Here is a 19866-nt window from a genome sequence, read left to right as displayed (position 1 = left end):
AAACGGCATTTTCTTTGTTTCTTTTTTTTGTGCTCCTTGGCCCAAATCCAAAGAAACATTAGAGCACAGCAGAAGGTAGCCCACTTACGGCTGCACTCAAAGATACCCCCTCCTGCACCGCTCCTTACAATACCAATTGCCTATTGATTTGAGGTGTGTGTGGTCAGACTCAGTCCAGGCATCCTATCCCAACTGCTTATTGGTCTTATCACTGCTGATAGATCAAATTACTCGTTTGATGGTATGCATCACCACATAACAGGCACTGCAGGCACACTTCTGAGTGGTGGATGTGGGAGATCACCCTGCTGCCACAGCAAAGTTTTCCATTCTTTTGTAGGATAATCCGCAAGCAGATATAAGTGGATCACCCTGCCTGCCCTGTAGTGACTGTGGAAGGGAAGGATGCAATAATGCAATTCCTGATCAAAAGAGTAGTATCAAACCTTAGCTAGAACAAGGTGACAGGTGTGTTTAATTTCTACCATGCCAAACTGGCACCAAGAGAAAAATATCACTTTTTAAAGAGAACCAGGCTCATATACCTTAAATAGTTTAGTTACAGGGTTAGGGTTACAGGTTTACCACACCTATCAGCCAATCACCCATTCCCACCACCCTTCTAATTAATATCCCTCCCCACCCTCTCAGTATATATAAGGGTCTGGGGACTTCTGTTTTAGTGTATCTGAATAAGTGTGCATACACACAAAAGCTCATAGCAATGACAAACTTAGCTGGTCTCTAAGGTGCTACTGGAAGGAATTTTTTTATTTTGTTTCTTAAATAGTCTGGTCAAGATGATTCCTGTTCTGGAAACATCCTGGCTTCATTACTAACTTGCATTACATGTGCCCTTGAAGACAACTTGGAAGTTTTGATTGGTATAGATGCAGAATATAGCTGTCAGAGTTTTGGGTAGTATGGCCAGATGTCTACGTGTGTGTGGCGATCTATTCACCACATTAAATATGCTGGTATTTACTTTTAAACCCCTACACATCTTAAGACCCCCAAACCTGAAGGAGCACCAATTCTCACTGCAACCTGTGTGTGATTAAGGACCTTCTTGGTACTGGCATACCCTCTATGGAGTAATCTTGTTATAGAGACTTAGCCTGGTGCCCACATTGATGGCACCAGGCTGAAATATTATTGTTCAGCCTGGCATTTAATCTTGTGCATGTTTTAAGAATGAAGCCTCTCTCTATTCTGATTTTATTGTTGCATTTTATGTCTATCTTGATGGTGCAATGCCCTGAAATTTTTATGAGTAAAGAATGCTATGAAAAGTTTTAAATAAATATAGCAGCTATACAGAAGAATTTTAGCAGGTGCAGCTGGTCGTGGCAGAAGTGGGAAAAAGCTGCACCTGCTAGAATTGCAGCTCGTATGCATCTGTTAAAGTTATATGAGCCCTATCTTCCTTTACATCAGCTAGGGTAAGCAGATGAAGGCATCAAGCAGGCTCATTGAAGTTAGCACTGCTGTATAGACACGGACAAACACAAGCATATTAACACAAAAATGCAAACATTGTTGTTAGAATGCATGCATATTTTATACTGCCAACACCACAGTTAGTTCAATTTAAACCCCAATTCAACAAAAACACTTCTGTATGGTCATTGGTATTCCAGAAACACCATTAATTTGAATGGAAACCAAATTATTTGCCTGAAGATTTTCTATCGCATGAGTCACAGAATGTAGACTTAGTCCATTTGATAAAGTTCTAAAGGGAGCAGGAAGGACCTGGGGTGGATTCTAGGTTTAGGCACTCTTCCATATTATCCAAACACTGTATGTGACAAATCACACAACCAGAATGAAAACTTGAGAAAAACCTTACAAATAAAAATGACAGTGTATTAGTAGCCCTGACAAATGCTGGCTGAGTGGCATCAGCAGGGATCTGGAACAGCCTAAGGACATGAAAAAAGTGGCTGGCTCCTCACCATATTTGGAAAAAAACCACAAACAACTTTCTGATTTCCTGAGCCCCACGGAATTCAGTAGTTCATTAGAGACCAAGTGCTTTGATGGACTGAGGCTTAAGAGCCTGATCAAAATAGTTGTTGGAAGTTAGTGACAGAAGAGCCCACAATATTATGAGGGTGATCCACAACAACTGATCACACCACAGCTAGTGCCTAGGGGGCCACAATTGGAAAAAGGTTGGGAGACACTAGTCTAGGGTGGCAAAGGGTGAATTGGCAATGTTTACTGTGCAACAACTCAGGTCATCACTAAGGCTAGCAGTTTGTCATTCTGCTGGAAGTCACAGATCAGACTGCCTCATCACAGATCAAGGTGGTTTGGGGTGGACCTTTTTGTCATATGCTGTTATATTCATTAAGGGTTGCAAGCTTATCATAGTTGCCTTGCACATTTCATCCCCAAGAGTTTCATGAAACTACATTGCAGATCTCACAATGAATTTGCTACATGAACATTTTGCAGCCTTTGCCCATGAGAAGGTTGCTTGGCATAAAGCTGTTATGTCAACCCCATAAAACAATGGTGTAGTGGTGGGCGAGAAGGTAAAGCTGGCATTTCACAATTAATTCCATGCCCCACTTCTTCATGGAAATTTTCAAAAAATGTGTCACTGCAAGCAAAATGCACATACATCTCTGTTGGGCCACTTACAAAACTCCTGCTTCACTTCCACAAACATTCCTGGCACTTTTATAAAAATTGCACTGAGATTTCTTCAGATCATGTTTATGGAGGGCAGGAATTTTGTGCCAACTGCATGACTTGTGTGTCTTCCACCGTCTCCAGTAAGTTATGCCTATTAAGAGGAAAAGCATTGAAATTGGGTTTCGGGGAGTGGAATTCAATTCCATGGTGGACAAAAAATTCCCTGGATACTCCTTGCCAAATCAGCTAGAAAATGACAACCAGTGATGTGATTCTCACGATGACTTTGAGGACTAACAGGCGTAAGTGGGATTTATGACCGTCTTATGTAAACTTCTTAGAAATTTTCTTTTTTGCTTAAGCAGTCTAGAAATATTGTTAAATAAAACAAATAAAAAGAGACAATACTCAGAGTGGTGTCCCCTCACTCCCTAGGCATCACAGTTCCCAACTAAATGACTCATTATTACAACTGGATATTCCTAATCACTTTTTTTGGGGGGTGGGGAATGATTAGCCAGAAGAGCTGGAAGTTATTTGGGTTGTTCCTATACAGCAGGCACAATTCCAGGAGAAGATGTCAGAAGCCACATGAAAGAACCAGAGCAGTAAGTAAACATTGCCCTTACAGAACTGGGTGGGGGGAAAGGTGCAGTTTTTCTTCCTCATCCCTAATTTCTAGGAATTTAATTTCTAGGAATTTGTTGAATGCATCATAGAAGTCTTCAATATGAACAGTCTTAGTCATGATAAATCTATAACATACAAATTAATCTCTGTAGTATTGGAAACGCAGCAACCGCTAAACTAGTTTAAAAACAGCAGTGTTAGGCAGTGTCTAAGCAGCCCTAGAAGGATGAAACAGCTCCACCAAAACTTCTAGCAGGTCATTTTGACAGAGGTTGCCTGTTCTGCACTGTCATTGCTTACCAACCCCTGAAGGCATTTTGCTGCTCATGGATCATTTGTTGCAGATTGTTCCTCATCTATTAATAGCCAAGTCTTGCCTTGTTTGGGCTGCCATGATTTTTGGTCCCTCCAAGGGAAAATTTTGCTTGACTCTACTTGGTCTTCAACTGCACATCTTAACTGCGCGTACACTTTTGATGGTTGCATTAAACTTTTGAAGTTAAATACCACACACAAACAAACACACACACACACACACACACACAGAAACTATTTACTTACATTTTGGATGCCAGTGGTGAGGAGGGAAAAAAGCTGTGTTGTATCTTGCATGCAAAATCCGGCCAAAATGTCTACTACTACCGAAAAGTAAAACAAATTAAATATAAAAAGCAAAAAGGGAAAAACAAAACAAAGTAAAAAGCCAGATGTCACCCCCTGTCCATATAGAGGATGTTGCAGGGGGAGTGAGGATGAGAAGCAGGAGGCAGCGCACAGCTTCTGATGGCCTTACTCACTTTAACAGAGACTTTGTTGCCCAGAATATCCTTGGGTTTACGTAGGCCATTGGCTTCAGTTTTGCCACTGCTTTCCTTTTCTGCCCGCTTTCTCATGCGCAGGGTATGCCATGAACATGACTTCCTGTTGTACCAAAAAATGCACCAATCAAATGGCGTATCTTAGTAGGAAGAGGAAGGGATGTGGAAAAGCAATCAGCACGCATGTTCTTGATACCTGCAGCCCCCCCCTTAAGAAGGGAGAAGCCACTTGCAATATGCCTAGTTGGGTGCAAACATTCAAGTCAGGTTTTCAAACTAGTATAGAACAAATGTTTTGTTTATTCTTGCTAATTGAAAAAAGATATTTTCTGTAAGATAGCTGCAGGTCCGCAGATAACAGCATACTTCTTATTCATAACCTGCAAGGGTTGGCAAAGTAAATTCTTCCAGTTAAAGTGAAAATATTGCAAAAATCAAAGAAATCAAGTCTTTGTGCATATCTTACAGAGCAATGCAAAGCATTTGTATATTCCATAGTTCGGTGCCAGCTCCCAAACATCAGAAGTTAGATAATAACCACTTTATTAGATAGAGGAGATAAACATCATAGTACAGCTGAGTTGATAAAACACAGCCATGTTGAAGGAACAGGAACTTCTTTGCTTAAGTGTAGCAATGCTTGTCTTTCTGCTCTAAGGAACAGAAAATGAAGTTTCTATATTCCCATTTTGTGTCCCAACACATATCCTACCTTTGCCACAAAATGTTTTCTTTAGGATGGGGAAGCAGAAACAGGAAAGCGTATGTATCAAAGCAAATAACAATACTGAAAACTATTTAGTCATTAACTGGATCGCCACTGCATGTCACTTTATAACAGAGAATCCCCCCTCCTAGTGAGAACTTGCTTTTCAAAAACAGAGCAAAACAGCTAGAACCATGGCCCAGTTGTCTGCTGTATTTGTCTTGGGTTGGTATGTATGTATGTATGTATGCATGTATGCTGCAAGTCTAGACTCTGATCCCAGCTATGAAGACGTAACAACATACCTTACAAGAAAGGGCAGGTCTGCACTTCATAACTGCCACAGGAAAACACTGCTGTAACACCAGTGTTTCCTGCGGAAAATATGTGAAGGGTGGGCATCCGCACATACATCTTTTAAACATTCATGTACATATATCTGGGATTCCCAATTGAGCAAGAGGTTCTGGATGTGTGCACACATGTATGACATTCGCCTTTTTTTACTGTGGTGAAAAATGGTGTGTAGAGCTACCCAAAAAGTTGCATGCAAACTGGGAAATGAATGAACATTTATGAATTTTCTCACAAAACAACACTTCGTTCCAATACTGAAATGCTTTTGTGCTTATAGTATTGTACACCAGATTACTTGGCTGCAGTGTAATATTAAAAAGCATAACAAAAACCAAGGCTTAGAGCAAGTAAGCCACACCATCACAAGACTAAACTGGTTTATATCAAATTGTGGTCAACCATAGTTTATGAACTGTGATATATGCTAGTGTTACAAGAGAAGTCTCATAGGCAATATTGTCTGGGAGCATGCAATGGATATCAATATCAACTAACCATGTGATATTGTACTGTACCAGTCCTGTTCACAACCTCCACATGCATACTCACTGAACAAGTGGGGGAAATATAGCTTCATACTCAAGTATATTTAGCAGAAGGTGTGAAAGGGGCTCCTGATGACCTGTGGTTTCACTCCTCCACCCAAACATTCAGTGAATGTGTGTACTGCAGGCATGAACAGGGATTTGGTTTGCAGAGCTCAGGGGGGCAGATTTCTCCAAGATTATACTTGGGCATAATATCCATAGAAGCATGAGAAGTAAATGGGAAAGAATGGGAACATTATTAAGGAACATAAAACTAGTGAAGTAAGATTGATATAGATTTACTTTTTTTCTGAATAAAAGGCCAAACTTTTAATGTTGGAGAGGAGTAGAAGAAAAATTCCCATTTCCCCCTATGCATTCAAGTCAGCTTGAAGTAATTTTGAGAACATAAAAGGCTTTGAAACAAATTCTCAGCATTTGCAGTGATATTCTATAGTAGTGTGAAACCCATGAGATACATAGGCCTTCTCTCTGTGTACTGTTATGTATTTATGCATATATTGTTCATGTTTTTCCCACCCAGCAAGTCATTGTGCTTTATTTCGGTGCAATGTTTGCTGTATCATAGGTCTTCCTGTAGCATACCAGTTTTGTGCATGAAAAGTCATGGTCAAAAACCTAAGTCCCAGCCCACATGACAATTCCCCTTGCCATGAAAATATCTGCTCCCACATCTCTCTGAATTTTGTGAATATGCCCCCTGGGCTGTTCCTAATATGGGAGGTACCCTGAGCAAGGCCAATCACACAAACGCATGACAAAACCAGCATGTGAGTTCCATTAAGAAACTTCTGTTACTCCCCATTTCCTCAGGCCTTGACATCACCTGGATGAATGATGATCAGGACATAGCTCAGTTGATAGAGCACAAGACTCTTAATCTCAAGGTCGCGGGTTCAATCCCCACATTGGGCAAAAGATTCCTGCTCTGCAGGGGATTGGACTAGATGACCTTCCTAGTCCCTTCCAACTCTACAATTCTATGATAACTTTGTAAAGACTATAAATTATTAGGCCCAGTGCAGACATAACCATATTAAGCATTGACAAGAAAGCAGGAGGTGTGCTGTGAGCTAACATTCTTTCTCCCCTCTTTGGTGCAAATTCACCTCTTGTCTTGTTGGTTTTCGCCATAGTTGAGCACTACACCCAGGACGCACCAATTCTAACCATGGTTAATGCGAAGCAGCTTAGCAAATATTTGCAGTCTTGCTTCAAATCCTGGTTAGAAATCAGACTTATGGCTAAACATGATTAGCATCTATGCAGATGCAACAATAAATCATGGCTAAGGCTAATAAGGGGGCACGGGTGGCGCTGTGGTCTAAACCACTGAGCCTAGGACTTGCTGATCGGAAGGTCGGCGGTTCAAATCCCCGCGACAGGGTGAGCTTCCATTGCTTGGTCTCAGCTCCTGCCAACCTAGCAGTTCGAAAGCACGTCAAAGTGCAAGTAGATAAATAGGTACCACTCCGGTGGGAAGGAAAACAGTGTTTCGTGTGATGCTCTGGTTTTGCCAGAAATGGCTTAGTCATGCTGGCCACATAACCTGGAAAAACTGTCTGCGGACAAACATCGGCTCCCTCGGCCAGTAAAGCGAGATGAGCGCTGTAACCCCAGAGTTGTTCGCGACTGGATTTAACTGTCAGAGGTCTTTTACTTTTACCTTTAAGGCTAATAAGAAAAAAGTCTTTGTGTGGAAATCTTCATGTGGGCTATTCCCTCTCTCTTAAGATTGTGCCTGCACTGGGCCAGTGGTGTCGCAACGGGGGGGGGGCAGTGGGGGCGGTGCGCTCCCAGTGCCATGTCTCCGGGGGTAACAAGGCAGCACCCCATGGCGGCGGCATGAGCAGCCATCATGCCGCCGCGAGCAGAGGATCCCGGTGCGCTTGTGCTGCGTCACTATGTACGGTGCTGCTATGTAGCGATGCCCTGCCCCCGGGTACACGTCATGTTTGCCGCTCCGGGTGCCCGAGCGGCTTCCTCCGCCACTGCACTGGGCCTTATTCATTTGCTGCAGCATACATTAAATCTAATGAGTCAACACACCTAATCTTCAGTACTTAAAAGTCCATTGGAGAGCTCCCTTCAACAACTGTACTCCAAGGAATCTGTGCAAGATAACCAATGCTGAATCAATTTTTGACAACTGAAGATTAAAAAAAAATCAACTGGTTTTACAAAAAGGATTGTACCTTCAGTATTTAATATCAAAAACATTTTCTTGCATTATTTAGTCATTTCAAACCGACAAATTTCAAAAAAAGGTGAAATAGTATTCACACATTTGTTAAATAAGCAACAAAACATTGTAAGAAAAATAAGAACTTAAAGAGGGTCAAAAACTGGTCCTTTTTAACCTCATCAAAACATGCTCATGGTGAAAATTTATTTTACATATTTAAAATAGTACATTTAAAATTATTAGTTACATTACAGGTACAATGATGAACATTGCGACTATCCATAATATTGCACAACCTGACTTCAAATATGGGTTTCTTTAAATAGTGCAAAATACTTTTTACAGGAATGTACTCCAAAGGGGATTTCTCAAACCAAATTATTTTTACAAAATATTATGTGAACAGAAAAAAGAAACTTTCAAAATAAAAAAGTTACAATCTGTACAAGAAATTGCCATTGACAACATCAAATCTCTATTCCTTGAGAAGTGGGTCTCAATCCAATACAAGGCCTGATGTATGTGGGTGGTGTTTTTCTTTGCTCTATATCATTATAACCAATATATATATATATATATTTATATTTATTTATATATATTATAAGCAATTTAAAACACAAGATAAATAGAAGTCCAGTCAAATCAGGTCCATATTTAGGAAAGGATGGGGGGGGGAAACCATGCCCTTTAAACTGTCTATGGATTTCAATTCTTTACAAACTATGGGGGCAGAGCAGGGAGAGAACAAAATTCCAACAAAAGCCCAACTATGCCAACATGGATACCCCATGTTGTGTTACCAAGCAAAGTTTGTTCCAATGGCACTGTAGATTTTTAAAAAAAGGCAGGAAAATCCTAAGATTTGGGTTTTATTTTTCCTCAAAAATCCACATACTGCTCCCATGGAATCCAACACAGCACTTACTTTATGCCTCCATCGCTATTATCTGTAGTTGATTTAGTGAGGGGAGCCAATATATTCCCTGGGATCCATCCTTCTGCTGCTGGTGAATGGTCATTGGCAGGCTGGTACACAAGGAACATGTTCTGCTGGTTAATGGCAAGTACTTGGACCACCTCACCCTGGTTGACACAGATTTCATTCTCCTTCAGTGCATAGTAATCTTTGATGACCACCATAGAAGAGGTCCCATTGCACCCACCTAAGTCATTCTGAAGAAGAGACACAGAAAGCAACAGTGACAAGATAGCTCGGGTGCAATGCTAAGGTTTTTTTTTATCAGCATCTCCTGGGCAACACATTTAAGTGTACTAAGAGTTTACAATACATCTCAGTGTGCACAGCAGTATGTTGCCTAGGCAACTGTACTGTTTCCTTCCATGTGATGCTGTGCAATTGACAGACTACAGATCTGTTGGTGTAAATTTACAAATGCATACTCATTGTCACTATAAGCAGTAGCTCTTTTTAATAGCCTGCTTGTGAACAAAACCTACACATAAGCTTGGGACATAACAGTTGTCAACTAATTTCATAGGAGATTTTTGAAAACCAATTATTTTCCTAATCTGGGAGATGGGGGGGGGCAAGAAAGAACATTAGTTAAATAAATGCATCAAGTTACATCGGTTTTGGAATGCAAAGTGAAACCCTGGTCACGTAATGGAAGTACTGCAGCTGATATAAAGAAAAATAAGAAGCAAGAAGAACTTTGTGTGCAGAAGCTCCCTGGTTCAACTCATCTCCAGGTAGGGCTGGGAGAGAGTTAGGCCTGAAACCCTGCCAGTCAGTGTAGACAATACTGAGCTAGGCAGACTAACAGTCTGACTTGGTATACCACAGATTCCTATGTTTCACTTATGCCAGTTGTTGCTGAGAAGTCTGCAAGAAGGAATGAAGGCAATTCCACTTTCTTGCTGTTATCTACTTCCTCTGAACATGGACTTCCCATTCAGCCATCAGTGGGGACCATTCCCCAAGAATTTGTCTTAAGATTGTTGTGGTTCTTTAAAACAATTACAACTAATAGCCACCAGCACATGTGGCAGTGATCTCAAGGCTAGAGATGCACTTGTGTTTCCCTCTGTCGAATTTGCTTTCAGCTTTTTTGAAAAATTGCACCATGCAAATTCTTGAGCCCTTTCCTAACACTCAGAACAGGCTTAACACTGACTTTGCTGTCTGAAAGCTGAAGACCATTTCATTTTTTTGATCAGCAGTTACCACCTATATATTGACTCACTGGTTCAAGTACTCACATCCACCAACCAGGATCAGTAACAGGCCAAATTTGAAATGATGGCAATTTCAGTATAAAAAAAGAGGGGTGAAAATACATACATACCTTGATTAATTCATATTTGTCCCCAGGCTGGTGCTGCTCATGCCCTGTGCTGCCATTGGAGGTAGATATTTTCAGAGGTGGAAGAGATGGGTTACGCATTGTAGCCTTCAAAGGTTTATCCGACCCTACTGGACCTGAGGAATAGGGTCTGGTGATGGGCTGAGGTACCCTGCTGGTTTGGGGTCTCATTACAGCAGAACTACTGTTTTCTTTGCGCTGGTACTCTATAGGAGACTGTAGTGCTAGAGTAGAACACTAGGAGTTAGTACAGACCTGCCCATTTGCGACACCATGTTTGCCTAATGCAAGGGATGCCATGTTTAGCTTGTTTCAAAAAAGTAGCCTGGGAAAATACAAACCATTCACCTACATAGCTTGGAAGCACTGAAAGTTTCTCTTCAGGAAGAGTGAGGGAAGCACTTTCACAAGTGCTGACTTAATAGGACTGTAAAAACCCAATGGTGCAGATCAGGCCTGCTTGGAGCTCATAATAATACTCCCCACTTCCAGCCTCTCAATAACAGCAACAATGAACAGTGTCTGCTCAGTGATGCCCCTCCTGCTTTCATAATTTGTTGCTCTGGTGGTTGATACTAAATAGCAGCTAGTCCTAAAAGTTTACTAATCATTATTTTATTTAAGATGAAATTGGTAAAGAAGAGAGGCAAAGGCAGCTTCTGCAAAATTTTGGCTTAAGAACAGGAAAAAAATCCCTTACTATATGCAAATATAATATGGATGGGGAACCTGTGGGCTATATCTGTTCTAAGCAGGAGTCCATAGTTGAAACTACATACTGTGTGAAGTAGGACTTAACCATTTATAGAGTTATTTGAGAGTGGCAGTAAGTATCTGGATGGGGTGATCTGGGAGACAATGGTACAATCCAACACACCCCACCCTGAACTCCACTGCTAGACTTCCTAAAAGAAAAAGATTTTCACCCTAGATTTTCATCCTTATCACAAAATTTATCTGCCTCCAGTCATGCTCCATTTAAAAGGAAGATATCGAAAGTCAGTGTGCATGACAGTTATGGAGGCGGCCTGCAACAGCAATCTAGGTAGGAATAAGGTTCTGCCCAGAACAGTCAGAAAGCACTTGGGTTTTCTATAATCAAGGACAGAGATAAAAATGCCTACCATTTAAGAAGTCCCTCTGTGTGTCCAACACTTGATTGATATCCTCCACCCAAGCTTGCTGGATTTCAGGATTGGCTGCCTGCAAAATGAGCCTTTCTGACGTTTCCCGACTCATGAGTGCGAATTTGCAGGGATCATTGTCCACATTATCCTCAAGGATTAGGTATGTCATCTGCAAGCAACCAGAGAAAGCTCAATGCTCATTCAAGGGGGAAGCAAGCGAATTCAGGTGAACTATGTAGCAGCTCAATTGAAAGATGGCCCTGCCACCACTGTCCAAATGAAGAGCAGCAACCACAGAAGGTTCACTTCTCCAGAGGAGCAACTCTCTGGAAGAGAATACTTGGCTCTCAGCTTTGTTCTTCAGCTTCTGTGCTGAACAGAACAGAACAGCTTCAAGAACAGTTCAATTATCTCTGAGTTACTGGCTTTCTTTAATGGTTAGCAATGCTAATAATTATGGGTGGGTGGAAGCAAATTGCTCTACATGAGATGCCCTCCAAAACAGAAAATGCTTTCAGTCATATTGCCAAAAACACAAGCATCAACAGAACAGCCTCTAAGAGGGAAAGAATAATGCTATTTGCCCAGGCATACAATGGAAGTGTTGGGGAGGCGGGTCGTGCTGTGGTCTAAACCACTGAGCCTCGGGCTTGCCGATCATAAGGTTGGCTGTTCGAATCCCCGTGACGGGGTGAGCTCCCATTGCTTGGTCCCTGCTCCTGCCAACCTAGCAGTTCGAAAGCACCTCAAAGTGCAAGTAGATAAATAGGTACCGCTCTGGCGGGAAGGTAAACAGCATTTCCGTGCACTGCTCTGGTTTGCCAGAAGTGGCTTAGTCATGCTTGGCCACGTGACCAAAGTAAAGCCAGTAAAGCAAGATGAGCGCCGCAACCCCAGAGTCATCCGTGACTGGACCTAACGGTCAGGGGTCCCTTTACAATGCAAGTGTACGAAGGTTTATCATCTGCTGACTGAAGTTTTTTGCTGAATTAGAGCAGGGGTTGGGAATCCTTTTCAGTCCTGAATGTCTCTTTCCTTCATGGGCAACCTTCTAGGGGTCAGATGCCAGTAGGGCAGATGAAAATGTGTGGGGCAATGGATGCAACTTCTACCTTTGTACAGTAGGCTATATCTGAGCCATGCAGAATTCAGAAGCACACACACAACACCCACCCATCAAGGCAAGCAAGAGGTGTTTTTGTAGGTCAACAATACATTTCATCTAGGCAAAAGCAGTGAAGGAGACTGCTGAGGCTGTCTGCGAGAGAGTGTAGCTTGGGTATGGGGTATGGCCAAGTGAGCGTACCGAGGGGCCAAGGGGCTGCATTTGGCCCCTAGGCCTAGGGTTCTCCAACACTGGTTTAGACACTTCAGCTCTAATTAGATGTGATGTTATTTTCATGCTCATTATCCTAACCCTATGCTATCCTAGCAGTTTTATTTAATCACTCACTCAGTCTGCGTGCACACACACATGTCACAGAATAATAGAATAGAATATTAAAATAGATTATATATATATACCATACCATGGCTGCAAGTCAGAGAATGACATGATAGAACTGTAGGACTGGAAAAGGGCCTAATGACCATCTTCTTTAAACCTCCTGCACTAAAGCAGAAGGACCTTTTCACACCACCAACTTTGCTATCTAGTGTGCAGCAAACCAAGAAAAGGAAAAATGCACTGCAGTGGAGTTTCCAAATGACTCAAGGAAGCACAACCACAACTTACCTTTATGCTTCGCTTAAACAGGTACCCAGGTGTTAGAGAGCCTTTCCTCAGAAGTTCACTAAAGATGACAATTTGCTCAAAGAGGAAAACTCTGCGTTCTTTTGGCCGAGAGAGACCTCCAGAATCCTGCTCTGTTACATAGAATGTATCCTGCTGTAGCAACTTCCCTTGGGCTGCCAGTTTGCCCTAAGTTAAATAAATGTTAAGTTAAACACAGATGGTATAGAAAGAGGAAAGGCACCCAATCATGGCCAGCATGTTATCACATGGTCTGGATTTGCTCATGTGTGCGAAATGATTCATGATGTTTAGCCATTTATGCTCAAAACCCGCTACCAGGTTCATGCACCCAATACCCTAACATGAATATGGAATTATGTACAACATATGCATGCCCACCCATATATCTGACCCTTGCAAACCTCCTGCATCAAACCCCCCCGAAGGAATACAGGAATTTGGCATGCGAACACACAGGTATATGTGCATATTTCCCACACCATACTGTATTGTATGTGTGATAAGGGATTCAGTCCAATTGCCCTGCCATATGTAAGATTTCCACATTGGTGACTCTGAAGCAGATGCCTGAAGTGTTACTCAAAATATAAGCAATCCCACAGTGGAGAATCAGGAGTAACAGGGAAATTATCTATAGGCTACAACAACTTCAACACACTACATAGAAGCTTCAAGGTTTCACTGGACTGAGAGTCACAGTGATGCCTCCAACAACAGCAGCAAAGGTAAAAGGCACCAGGCATAAGAAACTGCTTGCTATGTGATTACAGGTGCCAAAGGAAATGATTAAACAGCTGTGTGTGTATATATATGCACATGTGTGAGAGCACACTCCTGCCCACAAGTGTACAAACGAAACTTCCTTCCTGTGTAAGAATCAAAGCAGAAAGTTTAAGCATATCATAACCACAATTTTATGGAAGAAAGTTCCAATGAGACACAGCTATTAGTTCCAACAATTGTACTATTACATCCACATTCAAAAATACAGTATTGACTTCTACCTCAAAGCCCTGAAGACGACCCAGGTTCATCATGTCATTGCAGCGTTTAGGAACAAGGCACATCAGCTCCACAGCTTTCTATTAGAGAGAGGCAACACATAATCAGAACGGGAAGGAATGAAAGGGCATCTAGTGTGCTACCCTACTCAAGGTAGGGCAAACCATGTATTGACCATGTATCCATGGTACACAGGCCAGAGTCTGAAAGTGGGTATCTTGTAGAAAGATGTCAGTGGAGCAAATAGCTCAAGAATGCTCAAGCAAGGGGGTCAATGCTTATTTTGCAGGACAGTATAACCAATTACTAAAGCAGCTATACAGTGGAACTTCAAATACGGCTTCTCATCACACCTACAGTGTGACCCAAAAATCCACCTACAAAATAATTCTAGCAAGCACAATTATTGCCACCAAAGACTGACCACAATCCTCACCCATGTAGATGCCTGCTGTACACAAGAAATGCCCAAAGTGACCAGAACAAGAACAGCCTGCCTTGTTTCGGCTGTGGTGTGAAAGTGGTTCAGTGAAGCCAACCACAGGTGGGGCAGGAATTGAATTCCCCTACTACCTTCCAAGCCAGTCATATGAAGCTGCCTTTGCCTCAAACCATCTAGAGACCATTAACTATCAGCAAGCCCCACTTTACCAAATGCAAGCCCTGATGAAGCCGTTAGCTCCACAGCCTGCCTTTAAGTGGGGCTACAGAAGGGTTGGTTTTGAACATAGGAAAAGGATTTTGAACTCCTGTTCAAGACCTGTGAATGAGGGAAAAGCTCCACCTGACTGTACAGTATTGTCTAATTTTGTGTTATGCCATGCCCCCATGGTGCACTCTCTCAAAATTCAAAATGTGCCCACTGATCCAAAATTATCAGCAACCACTGCAGTATGGGACAGAGTGAACCTATGCATGAAGAGAAAGCTCCCCACTTCAGCTCCCCGCCCCCTAAACTGATGGCAGGAAGGGGGAGCAGGTATAGCTCCATTCAACACAAAGATGAGCATGAGGAGAATGCTTGAAAGGGACTTCAATAAAATTATCTGAACAAATACTGTTTGGTGCACAGCTAGCCAACACAGTCCCCTCCAGTGGTTGGATTACAACTCCTGGAGGGGGCGACGTTGCCTGGGACTGATGGAAGTGAGGCTCAAGCAACATCTTGGTCTACTGAAAGACCTTTTGCAAGTTCTATGCTGGTATCCAAACTTATGTCTTCCCAATTTGTAACTTGTTTTTAATTAATGCATCATATCAAATGTCACCTTGTGTCAATTGCAACTATCCTTGATGACCAAAGGAAGAGGGGAAGGGAAGTGTAAAGTAAGGATATTCAATTTGCTGCTCATAAGGCTAGGTTTTCATTCACTAATTTTAGCCCTAGTTGACATTTTACATTAAACATTACTGAAAATGAATACAGCATAAAAAGCAAGCATGTAAAGGCAGTGGGGGTGGGGAGTAAACAATTTTAAAAATCCTTTTCTCCTTGATACTGGTTTCACCATATCAAAATCACTCTTTGAAAATATATACTTTTTGGGTATCTTGACTTTCTGTTAATATACAAACATCCAAGCCAGCTCGCAACATGAACACATTAAAAATAATACAAAAGAGAAAAGACAGCAGATAAAAGTCCATACCTCTGTCTCTGAACATTCCAGCCCAGCTTTTTCACTGTATTTTAGAAAATCCTACAGGAATGAAAAACATCCTCTTTAAAATAATTAACAAGAATATATATTGATACTTTCCTCTTTGAAAGCATACTTGCTTACTTGTGGAAATGATTTTGCATGGCAAGGTTCCAAACCCTCCCGAGATGTAAAGGAACAAAGAAACATGAGACACTAACTTTAGGTGAGTTTGTGCTGCAGTTTAAAAGTGCCACCCATTTATAGACATAAAGGTCCTAACTGATGAGCAAATAGAACACAAGACTGAAACAAAATGTATGCATTTACAAATTTTATTGTGATCTACAGTAATTTTGTTATGCACGATTGAATCTGAAGGCTTTTTGAATGCTGAACACGCAAACCGTACCTTTCAACTTTAAATGGTCTCTATAGGGCACCTGGAAAACTCCCCATCCACTCTCAACCCTGCCTTCACAGTGCATGCCCCCTGCACTGCAATAGCTTTGATGCAGTATGGGGGAAAACAAACAAGTAAAGCTACGGAATACATACAGATGCCCTTGTACACCTCCAGGGAGCATTGTGGTTTAGCCTGCTATAGCAATTGGGGTTGTTGTTTTTTGCCATTATCAGTATACAGGTATGTGGATAACCTTTTCCCTAGACACAACATTTCCCTGGTATATTTCACCTTGAGTAGTAGCTGGTACTTGGTTATTCTTTGAATGGGCTTTATTAAGAAGTCACTGAGAGTTAGCCGCTGGTTTATTTCTTGTTGCACCTCCTAGAAAATAAAAAGTAGGTAATATCAACAAAAATACACTTATTTATATCTTGTCTTTCTTCCAAGGAAACTCAAGGGGTCCCATCCAAGTACTGACCACACTATGCCTTACTTAGTTTTAGAAAAAGTTTGTAACATGTGCCTTCTGTCAATTCCCTGAGATTATAGTCATCTATGACATGTTGACTAGCCCATCTTTCCAAATTGAACAGTTAGACTAGTCCAAATGTTACTACAATAGGCCAGTAACAATTAAGATTAGTATTGTACAGATGTATATAATTTTCCTTTACTCTTCTTGTTGAGTGGGTGCGTGGGTAGAAAAGGAGGCTAAAGTGAGTGTATCAAGCATGAAACGTTGCTTTTTTTAAAAAAAGGATTTTAAGAAGAATTTGTCAGAATTTTTAAATTTAATATTTGAGGCAGTTTCTAGACCTTGAGACAGACATAAATGGAATCCTTTCATAAAATGGTTTAGGAACCATAAAGTATGGAGGGGTTGCTCTCTTCCTTTAACTTCTGGTATAATTCTCCATATTTGTATGTGTATGTGCAAGGACACCCACCCACCCTCAGTTCCTCACACCTGCTACAATATCTGCCAATCATCTATACATCTGTTAAAACAATGAGGTAAATGACAAAACTTTCTGATAAAGAGTATTTTTGCACTTTAAAGATGAACTAATTTAATTATGGTGTAACTTTTCATCTGTATCTATTCCACCTGTTTTCTTTCAGAGCTAACTTTGACTCTAAGTGGCAGGTGTAGAGCTTGCTTTACCCCTTACTATTTGCATAAATATGCTTTACCAAACAAAAAATTTGATACCACAGGTAAGTAAGACAGCCCCCCACAACCTGCCTGGTCCTACCTGCAACAAATGCACAGGGAATCAGGTGGGGCAAAAGAGAAAGAACACACTGTTAAATATAAGACAGAATTTACTTGGAAAGCAAAGATAGAAAAGGGGAAAGCCAATAATCCAAATGGGATAAGCTTGCTGACACAGCTGTAGGAATGTGTATGCAAATATGAGAGGGGAGAAGAGATCCTGTCAGGTGTATTTTAAGCTGCAACATGAATAAGGAATGAGGGCCAAACCTTACCTCAAAATATGCACCACATTCCGCTACTATATATTCAGATTTTGGTTTGTTTTGACAGTACACCACATACATGTGTAATCGCCTCTCCTGTAAAAGCAAAATTTGCATAGTTTTCTTAGTCAAAGCCCAGATTAAAGCTTTTACCACTGCATGGACAGTGACAGAAAGCAAATTTAATTATTCTTGTCAGCCACAGCCCAGACGGTCTTAGGGAGTATTTATTTACCTTGTTTTAATTTTACTGTCTACTATCACCTGATCAAAGGATTGTGTACAGACACCAACTTTCGGAAAAAGAATGAGGAAAGCAAGATAAAAATTAAAGTCCAGTTCCTAAACCTGCAGGCTTTCAAAAGTATCTATGTGGTAGAGAAGCACAAGCCCCCTCCTTCCTCCCAAAGAAAATGTGTGAGTGGGTCGCCCCATTTGGACATCAGATTCAGGCAATTCATCTTGTTCAAGAAGGGTAAGACTGCATGATTGCTTGTCAGGAAACATGCCACACATGCCACTGCTGTTTTCATTTTGCTGCAACTTCCATATCGCTCTGGATAGCTTTCTGAAGCAGCTAGGCACTGCTGTAGTCTTGCTGCTGAGAGGACAGGAACAGAGCTCATTGGATCACTGACTGTAACAACTATAAAAGCAAATAGGTGGTACAGTCAACCAGAATCCTCAGTATACAAAGAGATAGTTCATGGGCTCCTGTGTCAAATGGCCCTACACTATTATTACTTCCTCAAGCCAAAAGATGAGGACATGCTCAAGGCCAGCCAGCAAGTATATGATTGATATAGGATATTAATCCAGGTCCAAGCCCATCAAGCTATTACTAAGGAGGCACTTGTTCTATAATCCTAGTTGAAGTGTAAAAAACATAGACTGTTGAATAAGCAATGTATTATTAGAAATTGCTGAGGTATACATCTGTGTTAGTTTAGCTCTGTTCTTGAAGACACACATCCTGTACAAATATACAAAGGTTGTAGCCAGGAAGTAAGCAGCTAAACAGTATTTGAAGCAGCATTTGGGGTGGTGGGTACATTTCCAGCCAAGTTTTAACAGAATTAAGTAAAACACAATATTATTACAATTATGGCTTTAGTTAAGACAATTTTGTGGATATTGAAGGAAAATTAGTTTCATTCTGGAAAAGCAAAATAAATACTCCACTCACACATCCAATTTTACGGCTTGAGGGAAATCCAGGTATTATTCCTATCCTCATTTGGTATGTGTATATATATAATAATAATTAAAATATCCAGTCAGCACAACAGGGACACATTTAGGAGCTATTTCCGTTTTTTAAAAGGACTAGCATGAAACTCACATGTTTGATGAAGAGCTGTGCTAAACGGTCATGCTCTTGAAGGCACTTTTCCAGTTCAGCAAGAAAAAAACTGCAATAAAAAATACACAGCTATCCAATTTGCAACCCTGAGATTCTCCAATAACATATGTTCATTTGATTTTAAATGAAGGATTTTACAGAGCCTCATCATGGGTGCAACTAACAAATAATGGGAGGCATAGAAAAATAATTTCAGCAATTACCAAGCCAAAGAGGCAATACTAGAGTAAGAGGCCAGAACAGTGCTGTGTCCTGTAAGTCATAATATTCATTCAACTAATATCTATGGCACTAGACACTAGAGTTTTTGCTTGAAGCTTGCAAGAGATCTCTTGAGGTATAACAAATGTGCAGAATCACATACCTTGTGGCACTGAATGAAATGTCGATTGCTGCTACTAGCTATAGAACATTAACTCACAATGAACTTCTCCCAGAGGGTGAGGGGATGTAGTATAGTAGTTCAGACCAAGTAAAATGTCTATTTATATGATATGTCCTATGCATTTTAGCAATAGTCAGTTAAAAGCTGACTGCAGACTTACTCTTTGTGCCAGTCATAGATCTGGTGAATGTTACCAAACACAATCTTGTCTTTCCCTTTCATGTCTTCAGGAACACCCTTTTCTTCTATCCTTTTCATGAATCCCTTTAACAAAATTTCAAAAAGAAATTTAAAAAAGAAAATTTCAAATTCCAGATTTTGTTATATTTTAGAGGTACATATCATATTCAAATGAGACTTATTCTATATCCATGGAAAGGAGCAATTAACCCTTAAAGAAGTGCAAAAAGACAGCATTAAAACATTTCTTCCATACCCTCAGATTACAGATAAAATTATCTGGTTTTGGTTCATGAAGATTATAATGT

At 40.9% G+C, this 19866-nt stretch overlaps 1 protein-coding gene across 9 annotated transcripts in view; it reads right to left on the bottom strand.

The window, feature by feature from the left end:
* KALRN (kalirin RhoGEF kinase) overlaps positions 1–19866 on the bottom strand; it is a 516150-nt gene that overhangs the window by 19675 nt on the left and 476609 nt on the right. For 6 of the 9 annotated variants that reach the window (XM_035129213.2, XM_035129243.2, XM_035129224.2 and 3 more), the window contains 11 exons: positions 19539–19642; positions 18973–19042; positions 17640–17726; positions 16437–16529; positions 15749–15799; positions 14102–14179; positions 13077–13262; positions 11339–11510; positions 10197–10438; positions 8816–9063; positions 4074–4197 (listed from right to left, as the gene is read on the bottom strand). In XM_035129213.2, the coding sequence (XP_034985104.1) occupies positions 4074–4197; positions 8816–9063; positions 10197–10438; positions 11339–11510; positions 13077–13262; positions 14102–14179; positions 15749–15799; positions 16437–16529; positions 17640–17726; positions 18973–19042; positions 19539–19642 (1455 nt within the window). Of the gene's footprint in view, positions 1–4056; positions 9064–10196; positions 10439–11338; positions 11511–13076; positions 13263–14101; positions 14180–15748; positions 15800–16436; positions 16530–17639; positions 17727–18972; positions 19043–19538; positions 19643–19866 lie in introns of those variants that run through there. The other 3 variants (XM_035129296.2, XM_035129288.2, XM_035129305.2) reach the window with 1 other exon arrangement.

The sequence above is a fragment of the Zootoca vivipara genome, chromosome 1, assembly GCF_963506605.1.
Source record: "Zootoca vivipara chromosome 1, rZooViv1.1, whole genome shotgun sequence".
In the NCBI taxonomy this organism is placed as follows: domain Eukaryota; kingdom Metazoa; phylum Chordata; class Lepidosauria; order Squamata; family Lacertidae; genus Zootoca; species Zootoca vivipara.
This window is presented reverse-complemented; position numbering and strand designations above follow the sequence as displayed.